The sequence below is a fragment of the Balaenoptera physalus genome, assembly GCF_965194825.1.
Source record: "Balaenoptera physalus genome assembly, chromosome: 9".
NCBI classification, from domain to species: Eukaryota; Metazoa; Chordata; class Mammalia; order Artiodactyla; family Balaenopteridae; genus Balaenoptera; species Balaenoptera physalus.
Genome location: NC_138888.1, coordinates 15,593,110 through 15,618,055, shown reverse-complemented (window position 1 = coordinate 15,618,055; position 24,946 = coordinate 15,593,110). Strand labels below are relative to the sequence as shown.

General features: G+C 40.5%; 1 protein-coding gene across 11 annotated transcripts in view; it reads left to right on the top strand.

Moving 5' to 3' along the window:
* The window catches only part of PLEKHG1 (pleckstrin homology and RhoGEF domain containing G1), a 223,315-nt gene that overhangs the window by 120,017 nt on the left and 78,352 nt on the right, over positions 1–24,946 (top strand). For 7 of the 11 annotated variants that reach the window (XM_082474412.1, XM_082474414.1, XM_082474411.1 and 4 more), the window contains one exon: positions 12,771–13,279. In XM_082474412.1, coding sequence (XP_082330538.1) covers positions 12,872–13,279 — 408 coding nt within the window. In that variant the 5' untranslated portion in view covers positions 12,771–12,871. Of the gene's footprint in view, positions 1–148; positions 3,619–3,641; positions 3,752–9,727; positions 10,689–12,770; positions 13,280–24,946 lie in introns of those variants that run through there. The other 4 variants (XM_082474407.1, XM_082474410.1, XM_082474416.1 and 1 more) reach the window with 4 other exon arrangements.

Genomic DNA, 24,946 nt, shown 5'->3' with positions numbered 1-24,946 from the left:
CTTCTCACCTCCCATTAATATTGGCAAATAAAATATGCAGCCAGAAGCGGCACTAGTATTTGTTCCTTTTACATGTCTTGGGATGGATTTTGCTGCATGCACGAAAGTCCAGTAGCAAGACAGCCGGGCACCTGCAAGACCTGCTAATCGCCCAGGGTAACCCATGTGTGGGATGAGATGGGAGGGCCTGGAGAGCAAAGCCATCGCAGAGCTGAGGTGGGGCGATGAGAGGCCCTGAAGAAAACACTGAAGAGCTCCCCTGCTCTCTGGTGGGAAAGAACCTTGAATGTTGCTCAAGAAATGTAACTTTCTCCTCCCTTTCCTTTCCTCTCTGCTCTTCTGTGTCTGTATCATCCCTCCCAGGCCCTATGCACTACTCATCTGTTAACTCATTCAGCAACAAAATCTACCTGATGCTCGTCTCTTCTATAAAACAGTGTAGTATTTGCAAATAACCTACACACATCCTCCTGTATACTTTAAATCATCTCTAGAGTATGTATAATACCTAATACAATATATACCTAATATAATATAAATTCTATGTGAATAATTGTAAATACAACGTAAATGTTATGAAGTTGCCAGTGCACAGCACATTCAAGTTTTGTTTCTTGGAACTATCTGGAAATATTTCTTTCGGAATATTTTCCATCTGCAGTTGGTTGAATCCGTGAATATGGAACCTGCAGATACAGAGGACCAACTATGCTTGGTGCTAGGATAAATATAAAGACAAAATGTGTGTGTGTGTGTGTGTGTGTGTGTGTGTGTGTGTGTGTGTGTGTGTGTTCTGGGCTCTGCAAAAGCTTAAAATTTAAAAAACACCTAGATTCAGAATTCTATGAACCCTCCATGTTTGTGGATGCAGTATAGGGTGGTTCCTTGCAAGTGATCTGAAAGGTCTTTACTCATACAAGTTGATGACTTTGCTAAAGCAGTAATCACAGGTGAACAAATGACTGACTCGTGGGACATATATGGCCTGTGCTGTCACTTCAAAGCTGCCCTTCAAGCTAAGTCACTTGTCCAATGTAGAAGTTACAGACTGCCCAGTAGCTACACTCAAAGTAGCTTTGCTGTTTTTGTTCACTTGTAATGTACACAGCATCTCTCAGAAATGGCTTCTTAAAAATATGTTTCTTGGCCACAAAAAAAAAAAAAAAGAACCAAGTACAATAAAATTTTATTGGAAGATAAAGGAGTTAACTTATCTGCGGATACGCACAGAAAACAAATGAGTCAATAAGAAGCCAAGAGGGAATTCCCTGGCGGTCCAGTGGTTAAGACTCTGCGCTTCCACTGCAAGGGGCGCGGGTTTGATTCCTGGTCGGAGAACAAAGATCTGCATATGCTGCGTGGAGTGGCCAAAAAAAAGAAGCCAAGAGCCTCTGTGTATACCACCCCATCACAGAATTTAGATCTTTGTGTCTTCCACATGAATATCAAATCTACAGCATCGAAAAGGTCCCTGCTCCCCAAGCTAATAATCCAGGGTAGGAGAGAGACGATTAGAAAATAAATATAAGACCACGTGACACTTACTCTAGTTGTAATAAACAGTCGTTTAACAAATGGAAAGAGCAGTGGGCTGGAGTGGTTGTGGAAGATTAGATGGGGCTCATAAGATTTGACCTGACTCTTAGTTCAGCAGAAATGGAGGACTTGGACACGGGTCTGGGGGAGCGTCATTTCGGGGGGCAAGAGAGATCACTGTGGAGGACAGAATAGAGGACTAAGAGAGTCCCCACAGCCCAGGGAGGGCCCTTCCTCTCAAACTACCTTTTCAGCATCTGTGACTTAGTGATTTCCATCAAACTGGTGAGTTTTGTGGGGGAGAAAGAAGTTGCCTTCTGAACTGATTGATAAATTTCCACCAAAATGGCCCACTGATGTAGCCCCGCATATGTTCAGCCTTATTTGAAAGGAAATAGGCATTAAAACAAATTATCCTATTATGTTGTTAGTTTAAAATCACTTAATAGGCATGATAGAAATAGCTGTATTAAATATGATCGGCTAATGTTATTTTCCATAACCACCAGTGAGTGCTTTAAACGGAACTTCTATTTAAAGGATTTTGATCCTCTGAAATCGTTTACTTTTAGGGGTCTATACATGGGCATAACCCATACTTTGAGCTTTAGCTCCATGGTGCAGTGGTATCAGTTTTCAAGAATATTTCTGTACTCCTGGAGACCTTCATCTGAAGAACTCAATATCTTTCTCAAATAAGAACCTTTTGAATCTTGATATAAAAATAGATATAGCATTTTAAGAAGGACGGGTAGCCTTAGGGAAATGGAAAGCCAGTATAATTCGAAGGTCTCTCCTACCGAAGTGTGGGAGTAAGATCATTCTGTCTTTACTACTTAGTATTTTTTTAAATTAATTAATTTATTTATTATTTATTTTTGGCTGCATTGGGTCTTCGTTGCTGCACGCGGGCTTTCTCTAGTTGCGGCGAGCGGGGACTACTCTTCGTCGTGGTGCATGGGCTTCTCATTGCGGTGGCTTCTCTTGTTGTGGAGCATGGGCCCTAGGCAAGTGGGCTTCAGTAGTTGCAGCACATGGGCTCAGTAGTTGTGGCTCGTGGGCTCTAGAGCACAGGCTCAGTAGTTGTGGCGCACGGGCTTAGTTGCTCCGCGGCATGTGGGATCTTCCCGGACAAGGGATCGAACCCGTGTCCCCTGCATTGGCAGGTGGATTCTTAACCACTGCGCCACCAGGGAAGCCCACTACTTAGTATTTATGAATATAAAGTCACAGAACTAAACTGTTTTCCTAAGACATGCCTGTAAGTTTACATTTTAGGTATTTGTCTTCAGATAGATTCTTCAATACTGTTTTTAAAATACTCAAGCTTAAATGTATTCCTGTGTAACTTCATGTACTTAAAACTGTATTAATTGTCTCGTTAAGGGAAACTAAGGATTCAAACTTCCTTCAACTGTGTGTTATTCTCCACCCCCACCCCCAAACTTCACTTTAAAACTTATGCGAAAGATGTGTCCCTTTCCTTTGAAACAGACAAAGTTCGGGAAGTGAACTTGAAAATATGAGAGCTCTGAGACCTTGTCGCTTTTGTGGAGTTTAATGAGAACTGTGGCCAGAGCCAGGAAGGTAGAGCCCAAGCAGCTGTAGGCGAGTGTGGGTTGTATTTGATGTTCACAAAAGAATGGCAGTCGCAGGGTGTTGCTCAGCGAAGTGTGCATTTTCAAGTTACCCACAGTGGTGTCTATTGTCCTGGTTCTCAGCTGAATGATGTCATGTTTCATTTAAGGCTCTTAGTGATGCTGAAGTCTGTGGTCTGCACACCAGGGGGAAAAAGGCAGGGAGAAAGTTGCCAATCAGGTTTTTGTAAAGCCTTTGTGTGTTGGGTTTTGAGAGATAAAAGCTGACTCATGCAATATTTCTACGGAAGGAGCTGCACAGACTAGTAAAGGCTTCTGGTTTTACCTGACTGAGCTCCCAGTGAGGTCACTGCATCAGCTGAAGGCAGACAATGCGGCTCAGTCTGGGTAGAGCCCAGGTAGGTGCAAATGTGGATGTGCCCGGGGAACCCATGCCCCACACCCTCGGTCCTTCCCCCTGGAGCAGCCGAGCCCATCAGCCTTGGTGAGAAACTGTCGCCGGGGTTTTCTCCACAACACTGCGCAGGGCCAGCAGCTTGCTTGCATATATTACAACTGTTCTGTTATGAATGCAAGGTACTGAAAAGAGTTCTCCAACAATGGAATTAGTCTAGAAGGTGATTTTTTTTCCTCCATCTGAACTGCAGTCTGCCTTCAAGGGTGTTTGCCTTGTTTTGGTTTGGATTTGATCTTCCCTTAAAGTTAGGTTGAAATAATCTAGAGAGCTGATGTTGGTGACTCTGGGGAGAAAACTAAAACCCTAACTGTTCGTGCAGCGACTGCTGAGTACTTTCATGTGCTTTCTTTATGAGGTTCATGCAGGTTAAGCGGGGGGAACAAAATCAATGTTTGCAAATTTTATGCTTAGCAACTGTAGTGATGAAACTTAGCCTGAGTCTAGCGGTAACCAAAGTCGACTAAGTAAATGCAGTTTCCATGTTGAGTGTTTATTGGTAAGAAATCCTTTTGTTAGCAGGAATAATTGGAGAGAAAAGGGCATGAATTGTAGTCAATGCTGTTGCACATTAGAATCTGATTTTTTGGTTGTTTTTCAATTATTTTAATTTAGTGTTACTAATATATTTGAGAGAAGATGTATATGTTTGGCATTCCTTTTCATTAATCATATTGAACATAAAATCAGTTATTTTAATTTAAAATATTTAAATATTTGATACCGACTGAGGTTGTGATTTTTAATTTCTTTAAATAACTTTTTCAGATTATAAAAGTGATACACTTATTGAGGAAAAGTGATATTTACAAATAAATATCAAAAGAAAAATCATCCATTCTCCTATTTGGTAAAACCAGTGTCTATTTTATTCTATATCCTTTCAATCTTTTTCTCATGTGGATAGTAAAAAAGTAGTATTTTAAATTCAAAATTGGGATCACATTGTACCTATGTTTTATAAACCACCCATATTACTCAGCTGTATATTATGACCCTTTTCTATACACTTAAGGATTTGAAAGGGCATGACATTTAATAGTTTTATATTGTACTTTCTAGATGGATGTATTCACTCAGATCTCTATTGTTAGACACTGAATTCTCTTCCTCCTCTTTTTTTCTCTGAGAAAATGTTTAGTGTACTTTATGGGTGGTTTACTTTCTCAGAGCACTATTGTTAGTTATTTGGATTTCTCCTCTTCTTCCTCCTCCTTTTTCTTTAAGAAATGTTATTTAGCCTAACCCTCCCTCTCAAGAGCACAGAGATGGTTTTGGAACTGAGCGTGCTCAGTGCAGATGGAGCCTGTGTATGTAGCTATCATTGTTTCGTTACTGCCTTGAGACTGATATTTCCACACGAACAGGAAGGAAGCTGGAGCATAGATTGTGATTTAATCTGAATTTAAAATAGAGGTTTTTTTAGCCTTTGGCAAAGTCAGTGATATATATTTCATCATCTAAGACCTGGCATTAGTAGAATAGAGAAGAAAATTGCTATTTTGTGGTTACTGCTTGTCCTGTGATTCCAGCTAGGAATGGGCCATGCAGATGTGGCAGCCAGTGACTTGGCATTGATTTCAGAGTAGGAGCTGCGTCCCCACCGTCGGATGGCCCGGGAAAGTCATCTAGTCGAGCTGCCCCACTTATGCGCGAGGAAACCAGAGACTCAAAGATTGCAATACAGACCTCCATGGTACAGAGCCAGAACAGAAATGCAGATCCTCTGAAGGAGAAACTGTTATGTCATAACTTGATTTCTGGCTGGTCCTCTGAGCTCTTTCTGCACACACAGGTGGGCACATACTCATTCCTTCCCACACACACGCTATTGGCACATTGGTATCATGCACTTTATACAAGTAGCTTATGTTTAGTGCTTCATTTCCTGATCTCTAAGCTCTTTTTCTGCCCTCTTGTATGAATCTATAGCCAAGTATAAGAAATAATGGACTAGAAATCAGAAACCATAGTCTCTGATTCACTGTTCTACTTTGAGCATGTTACCTAACCTCTCTATCTTTTTTCCCATCTATAAAATGTTCTAAAGGTAATGACACATGTGAATGAACTGCAAGGCTTCGTGTGAGGGGGAAGGGGTGTGTGTTTTGTTTTTTAAGGATAATTTTGACAGAGAGTTAAAGCACTGGCATATCATGGTAAGGCGGATCTGTTATAACAGAGGCTGGTTATCTGTTCTGGTTATCTCTTGTTGCATTACAAATCACTTCAGAACCTAGTGGTTTGGAACAACAACAATCATTTCTAATCTCTCAAGGTTTCTGTGAGTCGGGAGTTCAGGAGAGGCTCTGCGAGGTGGGTCTGGCTCAGAGTCTCCCAGTGCCGCAGTCAGACATGACAGGGCTGGGACATCTCAGAGGCTGCTCTCTCACACGTCTGGTGCCTGAGCTGGAAACACTCAGACAGCAGGGGCCAGATCAGCCAGCGTCCCTTCAGCTTCTCTCTGCATATCAGTGGGGTCTCACCACATGGTTTCTCCACAGCACATCAGCTTCAGGATAACCAGACTTTTTAATGGGGTGGCTCAGGGCACATCCAAACCCAGTTATTGCAAGGCCCTTCTGTCTTCGTGCTCTGCCATACTCTAGGGCATTGGTGTCATGTTCATGGTTCAGGCAAAGATCCCTGCCACATCTGGGTCCCAGTGGGAAGGGGGAAGAATGTGGAGGCCCAATGTCTGATGCTTGAAAAGTGGACCCCCAAAGGGACATACATCTTTTCCACTGGTGAGAACTTGACCACGTGGCTACATCTAATGGCAGGAGGCTGGGAAGTATGCTCAGCCTACTCTATTCACTAAAGAAGCCGGGGGAGTGGGTTTTTGTGGACAACTGCCCATCCCCCTGAAAGTGATAGCAACCCACAGAGTAGCTTTAACCCCACCCCGTAATCTCCTTCACCTCCCACACCAAATCATCTCCAAAAAGCAGACAGTAAAAGTAAAAAAAGCTGTATTTACATGAAGAGCCTTAAGGGAATTCCCTTAGGTCTTCTTTTAACCAAACTGACATGCCTGTGACCTCAGTAGAAATTCTGGAGTCACCACCTTAGCTAAGACAATTTAGCTAATATATTAGCTGCATTAATTAGGGATATCTAACTCAATCCCTACTCAACTGCAGGAGCCATTGTACCTCTTAGTTTTCACTGACTGGATAGGAACCAGTTAGTAAATTATCTGAATATTTAGTATCAGACTTTACAGCCCAAAGAAATCTTTGATTCTCTTTCAACCCCTCACCTCTTGTTTGAAGAAAAGCATTTTTGCAAAGCAGCTTTTCCTATCCTTGATCTTCTTGTCCAAATTTTTGCTTTACTGACTCTTCAATGGTAACAAGGCTTTTTAAAATTATTTATTTTGGAAAATATTTTAATTTACAGAAAATTTGCCAGGATAGTTAAGTGTTTCCGTACGCCCTTCATCCAGCTTCCCCCAGTGTTAACATCTTGCATTACCAGAGTACACTGGTCAAAACTAAGAAATTAACATGGTAAGAAGATTTTTTTTTACTTCTTCATTACCAAACAGCTACAAATAAAAATGAAAATCATGTTCCTTGGATTGAACACTCTGAGCAAAAACGTGTAATTGTAGCCTTGGACTTACCATTAATACAAGAATCATGTTGGTATTTTAGAAAACCAAGAGGTTGATATCTGGTAGCTTTTATCTACTGAGCCCTTCACTATTAACTCAGAGATGTGTAGAGGAGGATTCCTCAAACACTTGGTGTTGTCTTTGAAACATATAAATGAATATCTTTTATAACTTTGACTCAAAAGTTTGTTTGTTTGTTTTTTGAATCATCAAGTCAGTTTACAACTTTGAGGCTCTACCAAAGACTGACTCTATATTAAATGACCTTTGCTGGCTGATAGAATAACTTCTTGCTTATACTTTAGTCCCTCTGTTTCCTCCTCTTCACAGAGAGTGTAATAAGGAACTACATGATTTTAGTTATTCACTGGTCCTGAGCACTCTACATTCTCTTGATGTCCATGACTGTCCTGCCAAGGAACTCCAATTAGGTATTTGAAGTCTAGAATAGCAATGAGCAGAATGTGGAAATCCTGATCACTCCTCCTCCCAGCTGTGCATATAGTTTTTTTTTTAATTCATTCATTCATTCATTCATTCATTCATTCATTTTTGGCTGCATTGGGTCTTCGTTGCTGCGCGCGGGCTTTCTCTAGTTGCAACGAGTGGGGACTACTCTTCGTTGCAGTGCACGGGCTTCTCATGCTGCGGAGCACGGGCTCTAGGCACACGGACTTCAGTTGTGTCACATGGGCTCAGTAGTTGTGGCTCGTGGGCTCTAGAGCGCAGGCTCAGTAGTTGTGACGCATGGACTTAGTTGCTCTGCAGCATGTGGGATCTTCCCAGACCAGGGCTCGAACCCGTGTCCCCTGCATTGGCAGGCGGATTCTCAACCACTGCGCCACCAGGGAAGTCCTGTGCATATAGTTTTGCCTTGAGTTGTAAAGCTGTCCTTGGGGGTTGTGACAGGGTGCGGTCGGCTGTGGCCCCGTCAGTCTCCCCTTTGACTTGTAAACATGGTCAGAGAAGCATGGACTTTTCCTGCCAATGAAAGTTCTGCTTCACCCCTAAATCAGCCTCAGAGGCAAGTTAGAGCCAAGAAGTGCTACTTTTGATTCTGACAGTGACATTCCAAAGGAGGGCAATTAAAATAGTGGACGTTTGAAGAGCAAACAAAGAAAAGCCAAGGAATTCAAGCTCTTTTGCCTAGAAAAAAATTAGAGAGGCTTGTCATGAAGTAAGATGTGTGAAAATTATCTACATGGGAGCCATACAGCCATATTGTTCTTTTCATTGAGAATGGGACAAGAAGGAATATTTTTATTTTGATGGCTTTTAAGCTATAGTACTCCTAGTTGTAAGAATCAAGGCCCCTCTACACGTGCTTCTGCCACCACCACCTCCAGGTTTACTAAGGGTCAGAAGGACCAAGACCCTCAAGGTGGGAAAATCAGCTTACTTTAGGGTATTCATGGTCAAAAGATCCACTAACATGGGCCATTAGCAATGATTGGCAAGTTCTCAGAAGTTGCTATATTATTAGTCCTGTGTTTGAGGTCTGGTAAGAAAAAGAGAGAGGTTTTGAGAAGGAGAGCAAAGCAAAGCAGCAAGTTACCCAAATGTTAACACAATCACCCACATCTTTCACTCAAGGCGAGGATAAAGCTTTCTTTTTTTTTTTTTTTTTAAATTCATTAATTAATTTATTTATTTTTGGCTGCGTTGGGTCTTCATTGCTGTGCATGGGCCTTCTCCATTTGTGGCCAGCAGGGGCTACTCTTCATTGTGGTGCACGGGCTTCTCACTGCAGTGGCTTCTCTTGTTGTGGAGCACAGGCGCTAGGCATGGAGGCTCTAGCACAGCTGTGGCACGTGGGCTCAGTGGTTGTGGCTCGCAGGCTCTAGAGTGCAGGCTCAGTAGTTGTGGCGCACGGGCTTAGTTGCTCTGCGGCATGTGGGATCTTCCCGGACCAGGGCTCGAACCTGTGTCCCCTGCATTGGCAGGCGGATTCTCAACCACTGCGCCACCAGGGGAGTCCCGGATAAAGCTTTCTTGCTCTACAATTTTCTTTCTCGTGTTTCAGTTTATCATGGGAAACCAGCTACCCCAATATCCAGTACACAGCCCTTGTCTCCCAATTTTATTTTCGCTAACTCATAACAATATTGTATATTAATGAATGGAGTAAAAAAAGATAAACTTCAAATTGTATTCACCTCTTCATTCACTATTATTGGAATAAAGATTGATAAGGAAGTAAGTTTAAGTCTTACAGAATAATATAATTATCTAGAAGATTTCTAGATCAGCATTGTCCAACTGAAATACAATGCAAGACACGTATATATTTTGTAATTTTCTAGTAGCCACATTTTAAAAAGTAAGATGGGGCTTCCCTGGTGGCGCAGTGGTTGAGAGTCTGCCTGCCAATGCAGGGAACGCGGGTTTGAGCCCTGGTCTGGGAGGATCCCACATGCCACGGAGCGGCTGGGCCCGTGGGCCACAATTACTGAGCCTGTGCTCCGCAACCGGAGAGGTCACGATAGTGAGAGGTCCGCGCACCGTGATGAAGAGTGGCCCCCGCTTGCCACGGCTGGAGAAAGCCCTCACACAGAAACGGAGACCCAACACAGCCATAAATTAATTAATTAATTAATTAATTAAAAATTAAAAAAAAAAAGATGAAACCAGTGAAAATAATTTTAAGAAGATCTTTTATTTAACCCACTATTCCAAAGTATGATTTCAACATGTAATTAATATAAAAATTATTAGTGAAGTATTTTACACTTACTTGTTTCATGCTACATCTTTGAAAGCTGACGTATAGTTTACACTTAGAGCACATCTCAATTTGGATGAGTTGCATTTCAAGTGCTCAATAGTCACATATGGCTACTGGCTACTGTGTTGAACAGTGCAGCTCTTAAATATTAATAATTGATGAATTGTATTAGGAAGAATAGGCCAGAGTGGAAATCTTAAATTATTTTGAAGGAGGTGAGAACAAGACTAGACAGTTTTTATGAGGTACATTTCCTTATGTGAGAAAACTATAATTATCTATATAATCAACATAAAAAATGTTATCCATTAACAAATACAGTCCCCTATTATATGCCATTATATGACCTAGCTTTAAATGTTTCACGTCTGTCATTGGCAGTTTTGGAAAGTATTTAATTTGGGGCAGAAAGCTTGGCTAAATACTAGAGATACCAAATATCTCAAATATTCTATTTTATTCTATTCAGTTGGCACTCTGAATGGGCTGGTCTAGTGGCCTAGAGCACAAGGCCTGGTATTGGAACATATGAAGCCTTCCTTGGAACCGGGTCCAACTGATGCTGGTATATAAGATTCAACCATGAAGGGATCCCTGTTGACCCGAGTATCATATCCCACTCTCTCCAGCCTTTGAAAGTATAAAAGGCACTATCAGCCCTAGCAGCCCAACATGGACTCCTCTAAAATATCTGGCAATTTTTTGTTCCCCTTTAATCCCTCGGTCCCAATATTGGCTGGCTAACTTGGAGTGAAAGTAAGTAAAGAAATGAGTCTCTTTGTGGTGTTCATTTTTCACCATCCTGATAATGAATATTTGCCAAGAGTGATGTTACTGTCAAATATGGTTTTCTCTACTGGAGAGAAGGTTGATTCTCATCTGGTCGGAAAATCAGAAGTTGTCCTGGAGACCAGTGTATCCAAATCGATGATCTAGACCTTTCCAGATGCTCTTTCATATAGAGTAGTACATCCACCTTATGTTTGGTCCTAATTCATAGCCTCATTGGCCCATTGGGACCTTAAAGAACCCTTATATACTTCCCAAGTTAGTGCCCATTCCTGAAAGTGACATCAACCTCATGGTTATGGTTGTGATGGATGCCATTGTGTGTCTGCTCCTAATTTGAACTGCCCAGGACTTTCTTAACACCAATCCCAAACATGGGTAAGCATCCTTTGCTGCAAACATACCTAAATGCCTGGCTGCTTCTTGGATTCTTCCAACACTCAAGTTGGATCTGGATTTTCAGCACAAGTGCATTTTAACTACTATAACCAATCCATGTTTTATAGGCCATAAAGCTGTTACAGAGCAAGCAGAAAGAATATTGCAAAAGCTTTAAAAATTGGGGGCAAATATACCATGTGGTAGTGGTTATGCTGGTAATTTACTGATTTTCTGCACGTTTCTTACCATTCCTTCTTGTTGACCCATTAGTTCCTTTATTTGATATTCATAATTTTAATAATTGCAGTATAATCTTGCACAAATATTTACCATGCATATAAACTATCTAGAAAAAGTCTGGATGTTGAAGGATATAGACTTGATGGGTTCTTTTTTATTTTAGAACTATTGGTACCAGCTGTTTGATGATCTTTATTATCGAGTCAAACCAAATTCATGTTCCTTTTGAAAAGACAATCATTAGTCTATATTCTTGTTATTGTATTTGTCTTATTATAACCTTCCATACCTAAGTTTCACTCTCTTATTTTTCTAACAAGACCTATAAACATGGATCTTGGTGGATTTTGAAATGAAACAAATTTCTTCACTAATCACTCTCTTTATTGCGAGGCATTTTGTTTCTGTAAACCTGGGATAGCATTGCTAGGGGGATAAAGTGTGGATCCTGCCTTTCAAATGAAGAAGATTGGAACTTTGTGTGTTTCACCAAAATAGCTTCTGCAAGTTTAAAGTCCATGAAAGGTCTTTTTTGGACCCAAGATTTAAGTGCTGTTATTTAATTGCATGATCACACTGTCCTGTTATTGAACTCTACGTGCAGAACGTGTAGTTCATCAAATATACTCTGTAACAGTGTAACTCCATGTATACCGCAAATGGAATGCCAGCTTTCAAGAAGAGATTTAGAGAAATGTTCTGATGGGATGGTTAAGTTTTAACGGGGATGTGAGTTTCAATATTTTGGGTTTTCTTACCCAGTATTAGAAAAATATTGTCCATGTGACACTTTCTTTAATGCTGTGTACAAGTAAAGTGTAAAACTGTCAGTGTCGTTAAGTCAAGTAGTGGTGCTTCCAGGTTGGTAGCTTAAAATTTTGTGGAATTATAGTGGAATACTTAAAATCTAAAACAGTGTTTCTCAAAACACCATAAGGATCACGTAGGATGTGTTTTAAATATATAAGCATCACCTGTGGTGCTTGTTAAAGCTCTAGATTCCTTGTGCCCTGAGCCCTGAGCCTTGATTTAGTAAATCTGGACTAATCTGCTCTATTAGTCATCCCAGGTGCTCACACTTTGAGGCCGTGGATGCAGTGCTTCTCAAACTTTAAAGTGTGTGCACATGGCATTGGCGTCTTGGTAAAACGCAGACCGACGTTCAGTAGGTCCAAGGTAGTGCCGGAGACTGATTCTGATGCATTTCCAGATGATGCTTTAGAAACTCCAACTTTGCAACTCAGCGTCCCATGGGTATCTTTACATTTCCGTCTATACCTAACTTGTTACCTTTTTGCTTTTGACCACGTAGATTGAGCTAGGTTTTAACTGCCTTTAAACTTTCTGTTTGATATAATTTTAAAGTACTTGCCTACCTTGCTTATCTTGTCCTTTTTCTTATTTATTTATTTCTTTTCACGTGTATAGATGTGCACCAGTTGCGCCTTGAAGTGCCATCCACTGTGACACAAGCTCCAGATCCCAAAACCACAGCCAGGCCCCCTCGCTGCTCCCAGGACCTGAAAGCCATGGAGCTTTCCGACAGCGACCGCCCGGTCAGCTTTGGCTCCACGTCGTCCTCGGCCTCCTCCCGGGACAGCCATGGTTCCTTTGGCAGCAGAATGACCTTAGTTTCAAACAGCCACTTGGGCTTGTTTCCCCAGGATAAGGAAGCAGGGGCCATAAAGCTGGAGCTGATGCCAGCCAGGCCGTTTTCCAGCAGCGAGCTGCCGAGGGATGGGGCAGCTGGGCAACAGAGCACGGACCAGGGCAGCGAGAGGCAGCCCTGGGCCCAGCACAGGGTGGAAACCAACGGGGCGACCAAAACGGGGGCAGAATCAGCCACCAGCCCCAAGCTGCTCTACGTGGACAGAGTTGTGCAGGAGATTCTGGAGACCGAAAGGACTTACGTGCAAGATTTAAAAAGCATCGTAGAGGTAAGGCACATTGTTGGCTTTTCAAGTTTGTCCTGCAGGATCAACCTGTTCGCAAAATAAAGAGCAAAGCCAGGTGTCTTCTAAGAGGCAAGAGTGGTGTGAATGTTTAAACAGATCATAACTTAAGAGAAACCCTAGGGCCATCCTCTCTGTGTTAAGACCCTCTTAATATTTGCATTCACCAATTGATTGCATGCTAAGAGTAAGAATGATGATACCAGTGCGTACACCGGTGTGTTGTGTTAGTGAATCCTGCCCCAAAGGTCTGAGAGTCTCTGGCAGAGAGTGGAGCGGACAGAGGATGGAGGCTTCCTGACTTGCAGGTGTCAGGTGTGTACTGACTGAGCCCATCAGGCTATCTTCGCCTTAATCACAATTGTCTCCTGGTGTCTGGAGCTTCCAAAACCATAGATGCCTGTGTCTCACCTCCAGAGACGGATTTCCTGGGCCTGGGGTGTGGTCTGCGGGTAGGAGGAAATTATGGAAGATCCCCAGGTGATTCTTCTGTGCAAACAAGCCTGGGAATTACCGTTTGATGCTGTTTTCTGTATTGGTTGGCATTTGAGGGAAGGTGGTGAAAGATAGAGAAAAACCCTGGGCTTGGTCTTAGGTGTTTACTTTTCTTTTATGGTAAGCAAGTTTGCATAAATTCTTTTACTCCCTGCAAATTGAACTCAGCTCAGGTGCCAGATCGCAGACTCTGGAAATTCAATTATTAATTTGTTGTTGTTGTTTTCCCTGTATCCTTTCTTTTTTTAAAATTTTTATTTTATGTGGGAGTATAGTTGATTTATTCAATTATTAATTTGACTTTGATTTAGAGTTAGGTTTTCAAGGATGAAGTAAGAATTACCAGAGCCACTCAGGTATTAATTCATTCTCAATTAATGATTTAAAATATTAGTATTAATAGTTCAAAGACAAATTGATATTATTGTAAAGCTACACTCCCTTTGCTGCCTAGTACTATCCCAGATTCTTTCATGCGTTAGTGCCTACTTCCTGTTTTTAGACTTTTAATCTAAAATGTGTTTCAGAATAAAGTGGTGGAATATTTACTGATGAGGACATTCTCCACCAAATACATACATTCTTATAGCTTTAGGGGAAAAACAAATTCTAAGGCACGATTGTGTGTTGAGTTCCACAAATGATCGAACCAGACACTGTCTACTAAAAATAGTTATGACATAACTTCCCAGTAAAAATAGAAAAATCAACTGATGCTCAACCAAAACAGTATGTGATACCAAATGTAGAATAAACCAGGCCAATTGTTTCTTTAATTTCAACAATGATGTCATTTGTACTTGAGAAGAAATACCTGTGAAACTGCCAAAAATTTTGGAACCTCTCAGGAAATTTATGGTTGTCAAAGCTTTCTTTGGTCTGTCCTTTTTTCTTTCCTTCTTGGAAACTTTACCACTTCATCAAACCGCACCGTACTGACAGAGAAACCTTTAGTGACTAACCCGGGATTCTGTGAACACTCTTGTTTTTTCTGAGGCTGATTGACAAACCTTAGGTGAGAAGAAATAAGGTAAGATGTGTATGAAAGAAAACAGATCAAGACAGAATTTTTTTCTAAGAAAGTTTCAGCAGAAGTTTTATTCCAAGCTCTCCAAATGTTCTTGCCTTTTTTCTTTTATCAGTGCATTAGCCATGTTTTACACTAGGGGTTAGTGGACTTTTTCTATAAAGGGCCAGACAGTAAATATTTTAGGCTTTCTGGGCCCTAAGCTGTCAGTCCTAACTGCTCAGTCCTGCCACTGTAGCCCAGCAGCAGCCCCAGACACTATGTCAATGAAGGGGCGTGGAAGTTCCAGGAAAACTTTAGGGCTGGGCCGGACCCAAGGGCCATGGTTCGCCAAGCCCTGTATTAGACTATGAATTTGTGCCTGCACTTCATCAACTGTAAAATGAGACTAATAATACCTGCCTTATAGGGGTGTTATTATGAGAATTCAATCTGATAATACATAAAAATCTCACACGACAGCACCTGGCATGTGGTAAGCAATTAATAAGTGGAAACTATCATCATCACGGGCCTCTTCTGCATTTGCTGGTTGAGAGTGAACAAACCACTCTCGACCGGCTCAGTTATAGCTGTGCTATGTCTTACCTGAAGTCTTTCACAAAAATAAACAGATTAGTAATTCACTACAGCAGAAATTTAATTAGGAAAAAGTAATTTAAAACGGGTGATTCCAACATTATTGTTTTGAAGGCAATTGGATTATTTCTGAGGAACCCACGGAAAATCTGAGGTGACACGTAAGAGGGAGAGGAGAGATGAAGAAGGTTGTTGGAGGGAGGGTGGTTGGGAGAAATGTCCCAAATATAGAAGGAGGCACCGGGTAGGAAGAAGTAGGTGCTGCTTTGCTCGAAAGTCACCGGGATGTTTCGAGTCACATCCCCTCCCCACCTAGAAAAGTGCAGAATCTCTTCAGATCAGGATTGGTCACTGCAGCCTCTTCTTGACACACTTTTGTATGTGACCACCTCTGTTTCTCAAGATCACAGTTTTCACAAAATTGTGAAATTTTGTTTTATCTAGTTCTTTCCTTTATGGAGAGTAACCAATTATTTTCCAGCTTGCAGCAACTTTACCCAATAAAGACTGTTATGAGGGGTATTCTTTTAAAATACAAAGTGTCAACTCCTTTAAAAATCCATTTTTCTTGATCCATTTCTAACCTGTTTTTATAATTCTGTAACTGAGTTCTCTAACATCCTCAATTTTTCAAATGCAGAATTTTCGGTTGGGAAAAGGGCTACTTAGTAACAACCTACCATAATAAGCTCTCACCACACAAAGAGACAGAGTTTGTTCGTTGACTTTCTAAGCAAGAATTATTTCTGGAAAAAAACATCTAATCATTTATAGAGATAACTGGGAAGTCATTTTTCACTTATGCAGTAGCACAATTTCGGACTGTCTGCACTCTCTACTTTATTGACTTCCCACTAACTAATATCCTTCAATAATCAGTCTCGGTTTAATTCATTTTCCTGTAAGCAGTACATTTTATCTGTAGTATATCCTATCCATACATAATCCTCACCACTCAGGTTTAGGTTTAGTTCTTAGAATTTATAAAAAGAAACATTTTTGTGAAAGGTCATTGATATATATACACTGATTTAGAAGATGTTAATACAGTGTGCTTTGATAGCTCAGCATGGTACCAAATAGCATCAGAGTAGCTTATTTCTGAGAAGAGATCCTGCTGACATTATCTGGGCAATAGGATTCCCAGATGTTGGTTACAAGGCAAAGGAGGATGTATGTCTTTCTTTCCCTACGTAGAGACACTGTATTAAAATAATCCCAAATATATTGGTATTTTTTTCTTCCCCATGCCATTTAGGAATTCAAAAATGAATTCCTAATGCTTTCTGAAAATGTAACTGAGAAATGTTATTGTTCTTATTGTTATTGGTCTTCATCCCTTGCATCTTCCTCAGACCCTTTTCTCTGTCCCCCCATCCCCTCCCCATGGCTACTCCATCCTCTGCTCCTTTGCCTGACATCCTGGTGATCTGCTTTTGTACACTTGACATTTGAGAGAGAGAGAGAGGTGAGGTCTTGACCATCACCCATACTGAAAGAAACAATAGAGCTGTTATTTCCATTTCTATATATGGCTCCTAATAGCATTCACAGATAAAATGAGATAATAAGTATGAAAGCAAGTTTTAAAAGTTAAAAGTAAAATCGCCAATGATACAATTTGTGGAGAGGGAGAACTTCATAGCTGGAAAGTAGGAAATAAGGGTTTCTTTCATGTTTAATGGGACGTTAGATTGACTGAGCAGAGACTCTCATGCGTAGAGGGGGTTTCTTTAATCTTTCTAAATGATCTATAAAAGAGCCTTTGACAGTCTCATAAACTTGACCCCAGATATAGTTCATGGCCTGTTCTAACCTTTTTAGGAAAGTTTTTAAATAATTCATAGCATCATGTAATACTGTGTAATTAGAAGTTACATCCCTTCTACAAAATGGCATCTTTGAAGTATAAGAAATACTAAATTAAATCATCTTTTGGGATGCTGAGGACATGTGTAGTTAGTGAGGAAAAAGTGGGTAAAATATTAAAAGTAACATGTGAGTTTATTTTTTTTTTTCTATCATATTCCAGAAAGCTAAAATCCTTTTCCAAGCACTTTATCCTTACAGTGTGTTAAAAAGTTAAGAAGTGGTTATTATAACTTTACTGTGTAAAATTTAAAGAGCCAAAGCCTTAAGCAATCCTTGTTGAAAGCATTCAGCATTGTTCAAAAGCTGTAGCTACACAAGGATTATACTGTTGATCTCCAACCCCCAGCTCTTGTATTTATTGGTCGACAGGGACTCTTTGTTTATCGTGTGATAGTACAGACAGTGGCAGGGTAGGTGGACGAGAGAAGGATGCTTTTCACACACTTAGTGACATGAAGCACATTGAAAGCTATTCTGCCTGTTGCCATAGCTTAAAGAGGCCGCCCTTAGCACCGGAGGTATCCGTTAGTGGAAGGGGAACTCTCACGCTTGAGAAGCGAGCCTCTCCCAGGTCTGTGCAGAGTGAATGAAGGAACCCAGTGATCAGGCCCAGGGCATTTGTGCAGTGACTCCACCCTTGACTCTGCCTGGAGACTTAGGTCTTAGGCTGGTGAGGTGACTAAGACTTGGATAAAATGGAATCTGAGTGGGCTTTTGTCCTGTGCCACCCCTCAAGGACAACACTGTCAAGCTTGGAGGTGGTTTCTCTTGAAGCCTGGCTTCCTGTGGATTCTGTTGGAGAGATAAGATGTTTTGGTGTGGAAAGGTCAGTTTATGTCTCTGCTACTCTTTTCCCTTGGCCGTGAAAGGATGGCTTTACATGGGCATTCCCTGGACCAGCCTTAACTGCTTAGGATACTTGACAAGAGGAGAAAGGTTTTGAACCAAGGGAAAAGGCTGTTGAGATGTGGTGAACTGTCATAGATTTTATTGTCTTTCAATTTGCAGATGTCCTCACTCACTACTTTCCCTCCAGTTTAAATAACATTGATTAAACTGGCACTTTTTATGAGGTTCATTTAGACTAAGATTTTTTGAATATTGAGGGAAGTATGTGTTCAACGCTAGAGTGTAGGACTTGTCAAGGATTGTTTTTAATGAAGGCTTATTACGTGGGTGGGTTTAACAAAGAACTTACACTGTAGTACTTGGCATAATGTAACGTACTTTTTCTTTTACATGGCATTTGAGCACTTTTGTTTGAATGGGTCTATTTTTCCTTCCAAGGACTTTTATCACGGCGGGTGAATGAGATCTTTCCTAAAACCATTTAAGATCTAAGGTAATTTGGAAGCAAACCTGTTAAGTAGTTTCATGTTTATGTAGAAGTTATTCCTCAAATAGCACATCTAACCCCTGTACATGAGCCCCCCAAACTTCGCTTTGACTGTTTGTTTCCATGCCTCTTTGTTGTTGTTTCGCCCCCCTCCTTCCCTACCCTACCCCACCCCACTCTCATCTCTTGTCACCTTAACAACGACAGAAACTTAGAAGGTGAGAACATAGTGATTTTGAGTGTTCATCTCTTCTACTGGTTGCAGCCTAATATGGGAGGGAGGACAGGGACCTGGCCTTTTAAGTCTTTTGTCCATTTGGAATGATCTGTTCATACCTTCTGATTAATTGCTAATGAACATCGAAAATAGGTCAAGGTGGGCAGCATTTAGTAAAAGCAAAGTGAGTTGAGGTTTGCAGCATTGCTGTGCAAAAGTAGCTGTGGGCTGTTCACACAAGTTTGTGTATACTTAATGAACGATGTCGGTTTATTTCCTCCAAATCGTTCTGGCTAGATCTTGAGTCAAAACTTAGGAAAATTAGTCAAAATAACTATATTGGTCGGATTCTCCTGGGAGCACAGTAGACAGTGAGTATCACCAACGTGAAACCTTAAGCTTTGTGACCACACCCGCCACCTCAATGAATCCGAACGGCTGTAAACATACGTCTTAGCTACCACTTCTAAATTTTCTAGATACGTGCCTTAATAACAAAAACACCAAAAAATAACATGAACAGCAACTAATATTTGAGTACTTACCGTATTTCAGGCACTGCATTAAGCACTTACCGCCTCACCCACAGCCCCATCTTGTGGGTACTATAATAATTTTCTTATTTTTAGCACAAGAACATTGCATGTACAAAGAGTAAAGGAACTTATCCAAGGTCTGTAAACGGTTAGTGGTAGAACTGGAACTGGAACCCAAGTTTCACTCTAAAGCCCCTCTTTTACTACTACACTGTTATTGTAAATCTCCTCTTAGAGTCTAGCTCTAGTCTAGTCTAGGGCTCAGAGATTTTGGTCTTCTTAAGCGCTCTAGGGCAGGGTGTTGCAACAGCAGCACAATAGACATTTGGGGCTGGATAGTTTTTGGCTGTAGGGGATAGTCATGTGCATTGTAGGATGTTTAGCAGCAAACCTGGCCTCTACCCACTAGATGCCAATAGAACCACCACCATCCCCACTCATGACAACCAAAATTGCCTCTAGACATTGCCAAATAGCCCCTGAGGGACAAAATTCCCTTGGTTGAGAACCACACTTCCAAAAATTTGGAAGGCATAATGTATAAGAGTAGGCTAAGCCACAGTAACAAATAGGCCCCAAATTTAGTGACTTAATACAACAGAAGTTTCTCCTTTTACAGTCATGTGTGTGTGTGTTCAGGTTAAGGGGAGTTGTGCTTCTCCATGCAGTCATTCAGGAGCCAAGCTGATGAGGCTCTGTCCTCTTCAGCACGTGGCTCCAAAGGTTGTGCTGGGGTCTGTGCCATCTCAGCTAGAAGGGCAAGAGGACACGGAGACATGCATTGGGGAAGGGGTGGGGGGTTCTGGGACAAGCACAGAAATGGCTCACCCCGTCTCTCATTCCACATCAGACTCTAAGTTTGGAGATATAGTCTAGCTGTGTGCCCAGAAAAAGTAGGAAACATTTTTGTGAGCAATTGCCAGTGTACACCATGCATTATATATATCTGAAACATTCTCATTTTAAAACCTATACCATGTATCCCACCATCACTAAAAGTAAAAATAAAAATACATGAAGAAGAAAGCAGGCAAGATTTTGATGATGCGTACTGCCAAGGTTATAGTTACTCTCTCTACTAAATAACCCCATAGAATGTTTGAAATGGAATTCTTCATTTAGGACCTGGAACAGATTCAAACCAATTACCTTCTCTTGTTCCTCCCCTCTTTCATGTCTCCATCACCACCACCCTCTTTTTCTCCCATGATTCCTAATGCCCTCTCCTCTTTTATTTTTGTAGTTTTTCCTATCCGTATGACCTGTCAACAGGGCTCTTTGGAATTATTGAACATAATAGGTAGTATTTCAGTTTAAAAAGAGGCCTTCTGGGTCTAGCATAGTTCAAAGGCAGGGATGGTACTTCTCTTGCTAGTGTTCTGGAAACCTCTTGAGTAGACTGGAGTCAATGAGGATAATGGACTAATGCCATCAAACCCTTAATAGAATGATGATGCTTGGAAGTGCAAGTTTATTGCCACACTGATAAAGTTTATAAGAAAATTGAACGCCCTCCTTTTCACTGCCCTGCCCTTCTCTCAGACTCATTTCTGTAGCTATTCTGAGAAGCCAAAATGAGAATTATGGACACTTGAAGAAAAAGTAAGCAATGAAAAACCTAATTGTTGAAAGTGTTTTAATACATCCTTGGGCCTTGCACACCCTAAATCAACTGACATCATCATGGGTGGTTTTCCGTTAAGAAGTTGAAGTCAACTTGCATCTTTCCAGAGGTGAACTTGGAGAAAGTAAATTTACCATTGATAAATAGTAGTCTATTTATATTGTTAACCTTTACCTGGAGTACACTTTTCAAATTACTAAGAACTCTGTAGCAATAGCATAATGAACACCAGTTGGTATAATAATTATGAATTTAGTGATGTTCCTCATTGTCTCCTTAAGAAATACTAAACCTCAGGTAATGGAAAAGTCACCTCTGAGTTCCTGACAATCCTGACTTGTGACTTGCTTCTTTATTTTTTATTTTTTAAACTTCTTTATTTTTTGTGACTTGCTTCTTGAAGCTTGGGGCTGGAATCAATAGTTGAGGTCAGTCCAAAGATGTCCAGGCTTTGTAGGACATTTTCGCCAGGTTGCAAGTGTTCGTGATCTGAGAAGAGATTATAGTTGCAGATTGTTTTTAGCTTCCATATCATATGTCTAAGACCCAAGAGAGAGTACAGATGATAGAGGTAGAGAGCTAAATGAATTTCAAAGTGCCTACAATCAATTCTGCTATAATTCGACATATGACATATGTGCTCCTAAAAATTACTCACTATGCAAAATCATATGAGGGAGAAATGGAAAAATGGGTTCCAAGCACAACACTCAGAAACATCATCAGTGACACAAAAAAGAAAGATAGGAATCTAACAAATGGAGACAGTTTTATACATGTTAAATGGTTAAGAAATATATACCTTCTATAGTAAATATGATACTTTACCTCGAAAAAAACCCTGAAATTTCTTGTGGGAGCCAACTGATTCCCACAGCTGCCACCCTCTGTGAGAGGAAGAGAACAAAGAGGAGTGAGAGAGAAAGAGTGAGAAAAAAAGAACAATAAAGAGGAAAAAGAACAGAGAAGGAAAAATATAAGGTAGGCTAGGAGGAAGGAGAGAAAAATCGAAGAGAGCAGAAGTCATGTGCAAAGTTGCAGTGTGAGTTATTATGAGGTAGGTTTACCTAACATCGATGCAAAATTGATACACGTGCCGTGGATGGGTGCGACTTAGAGGCACACAAGGTGGACTGAGGTGGACTGAGGTAGCTGGTATGTATTTGAGGTGTGTGTGTGTGTGTATTTGTATTCCTCTGCTGCTCTTTGGAAGTGGCTGTGCTTTTCTGTGCTCACCTAATGTTTATCGTGGATGCAATCCTGCCTAAGCAAAATTCGGAAATTTAAGTTCAAATTACTCCCTAGTATATTAATCATGTGGGAACACATTCACATTTTCAAAGCAAATGTTAAAGCAGAATTGACTGTACTTATTCTCTGGAGTATTATGACTTGTTACAAATAGGTCTCACCCCTCCCCCATCCCCTTTGCTCAGACCAGAAGATTAAAGAACACTATACCTGTTGTCAAAAAACATGATCTTCCATTTATGTTAAGTAGGACTAATAAAGACAATGACAAATATTCCTAAAGCACTTTTTATTTCCTCCCTGTAAGAAAAAAATGGTTTAAAAGAATTTCAATCTCTCTCAGCAATTTGAGAGTTTGTTTACATTTCTGAACACTAAAAAATAGATTTTTTTTACCCTAATCTGGGACCAACAAATATGATTACTTGAAAGTGGAGTTGTCAGAAATTTTTCTTTTGCTGAAAGGATTTTCAAAATTTGGTCAAATACTCTTACACAAACTATAGCTCTTCCTGTCTATGAAACTCATCACACCAAGGAGAGGTAAGGGGTAAATATTAGTGTATTTCTGATGGTAAAATTAGAATATTTTCCACCTGCACTTGCAGATTCAGAGTTAGACAATGTATTAAAGGAAAGGATAGACTGACTTACAGACATAACTGAGTACATTGATTTCTTTTGCGAGATCAAGCATTAAGAAAAATACCTGCAACTAAAAAGTACCTTCCCATTCTATTAAGCTTTTTTTTTAAGGCAACATTCTGATTTTTGATGAAAAGTCATTTCAAAAACTTCAGTTAACTCAGGTGATCGAGTAACTATTATTACTGGTCTGCTCAAGAACTGCTAATATATTTCAAAGACTGCCTGTAGGCACGATTCTATTGAAGATTTGCTAAAACAGGTCATGTTCAGTTGGGGTAGAATTATGCTGCCTTTTGGGTGTGTGCCATCTTGAATATTCAGTTATACTGAGTGGGTAGAAAACATAGAATTCAGGAAATTGTGTTCAAAACAAACCAACCTTCAGTTGGGAGTAGTTTCCCATGACTGGAAATTTCTTCCAAAGAAAACATGTTGCTTACACCTTGTGAAACTAATCACATCAAAGAATCTACCCAGGTCATTTGACAAGCCTAGAGCAAGTTGGTGTCCAAGCAACCCTGCTCTGTAACACCTAGAAAAGGAAGAGGTAGATTGGGCTGATGTGGGACTTGTCAGCCTACATAGTTTACTAACCTGTTTTCTGATCATTCATGTTTTCAATTTCTCCTCTGCCCAGCAAGACTACTCTGCCACTTAAGGGGGATAGCATTGTTCAATACAGCAGCTCACATGGAATGTTTTATATCTTTTTAAAACTGGTAAAATATACATGACATTTATTATTTTAACCATTTTAAGTGTACAATTCAATGACGTTAAGTACATTGACACTGTTGTACATTGAACTACGTAACCATTACCACCTTCCATCTCCAGAAATTTTCTGTCATCCCAAATTGAAACTGTGCACCCATTAAACACTAACTCTTCATTCCCTCTTTCCTCAGCCTCAGGCAATCCTTTTTTCATTTTTAAAAATCGTGGTAGAATACACATAACATAAAATTTACTGTCTTAACCATTCTTAAATGTACAGTTTATAGGCATTCAGTACATTCACAGTGTTGTGCAACCAATCCCTAGAATTCTTTTCATCTTGCAAAACTGGAACTCTATACCTGTTAAACAGTAACTCCCCATTCTCCCCTCCCTCCTTCCAGCTCCTGATAACCACGATTCTACTCTCTGCTTCTATGAATCTGACTACTTTTGATACCTCACATAAGTGGAATCATACAGTACCTGTTCTTTTGTGACTGCTTATTTCACTCAGCATAATGTCATCAAGGTTCATCCATGTCATAGCACATGTCAGAATTTTCTTCCTTCTTAAGGTTGAATAATATTCCGTTGTATGTATATATCACATTTTGTTTCTCCAGTCATCTGTTGGTAGATGCTTAGATTGCTTCAAATAGCGCAGAATTTTTGATTCAGTAGAATCACACAAAGTTTTAGAACTGGAGAATAACTCAGGGAAGTCTAGCTGACCATAGATTCTGAAAGGGTAAGGCGTGTTGCTAAGTTTTCTATTCCTGGCAATCAGCACTGCCTTTGACACTTAATAGGCCATCAGTAAATATTTGCTGAATGAATTATCAAGTTCTACCCAATCATCTTCATAGGTGAGGAAATGGAGATCCAGAGAACCAAGTGATTTCTCCAACTGGATGCAAATCTTAGTTCTGTCACCTACTACCTTGGATCTTGAACAATTATTTAACTTCTGTAATCTTCAGTTTCTTCTTAAAATGAAAGGTATTGTGTACCTCATGGGATGTTGTGAGGATGAACAGAGGTAATGCCTGTAAAATGCTTTGCACGGACCTGGCACAGCGGAAACTCTCAACAGCTAAAAGCTGTTCAAGTCCAGACCCTGCAGCTAAGTATTGGCAGTGCTGGGACTGTATCCATTTCATTTAGAAACAACTAGAAAAATACAAGAAGCATCTATTGAGTTTCCCTTACGTACCAATTAAGGAGGGTTCTCATACATACTTGTTAATGAAATTTTCTGGAAACACATTACATTTACTGCCCAGTTTTCTACATCTCAGCCATTGACAAGGATGAAATTGACATGGATATGTGTGAAGGACAGAGCTT